Source organism: Neopelma chrysocephalum, unplaced genomic scaffold (genome assembly GCF_003984885.1).
Source record: "Neopelma chrysocephalum unplaced genomic scaffold, ASM398488v2 Primary Assembly neopelma1_80363, whole genome shotgun sequence".
NCBI classification, from domain to species: Eukaryota; Metazoa; Chordata; class Aves; order Passeriformes; family Pipridae; genus Neopelma; species Neopelma chrysocephalum.
This window is the reverse complement of record NW_020911795.1, coordinates 570-1,106: the sequence shown is the minus strand read 5'-3', so window position 1 is coordinate 1,106 and position 537 is coordinate 570. Positions and strand designations below refer to the sequence as shown.

The following is a 537-nucleotide window of genomic DNA, read 5'->3' as shown; positions in this document are numbered from 1 at the left end:
GCGTCACCGAGCTCTGCCCGTTGTCCCTGGGGATGCTGAACCGGCCCCGCACCGACGGCGCGTAGCTGGCGTAAGTGCCACCTTCGTTGGTCCCAGCGACCCATTCCAGCCCCTTCCCGGGGCTCTGGCGCACCCACTCCATGGGGTGGTCGCCGAAGGTGAAGCCGGAGGCGCGGCAGAGGAGCCGCAGGGACTCCCCCGGGGCCTTGAGGTGCCCCCGGACTCCACCAGGGTCACGGCCGCCCGCAGCCCTGCGAGGAGGAAAAAAGGGAATATCGGGATGAGCCGGGGGATAAAGACCCACCTGGGAGGGTCGGGACCCTCCCAGTGACTGGTTCTGAACTAAAACTCAACTGGTTTGACATCAAGCGTCAACCATCGGCCCCAAACCTAAATCTCATTACCCCAAATTATGGAAAAGGTCAAGGTTGGGGTCAATGGCTGAGATTTGGGGTCAATGGTTGAGATTTGGGGTCAGTGGTTGAGATTTGGGGTCAATGGTTGAGATTTGGGGTCAGTGGTTGAGATTTGGGGTCA

At 60.5% G+C, this 537-nt stretch overlaps 1 gene segment (V, D, J or C); it reads right to left on the bottom strand.

Annotated features, from left to right (window-relative positions):
• Positions 1 to 7: 7 nt before the first annotated feature.
• On the bottom strand, positions 8 to 304 carry LOC113979437 (the record flags this gene model as incomplete). The annotated part of the segment is given in 1 exon segment: positions 8 to 304. A coding segment is annotated over 1 exon segment (297 nt), but the record flags the coding sequence as incomplete, so codon positions are not given.
• Positions 305 to 537: the final 233 nt, after the last annotated feature.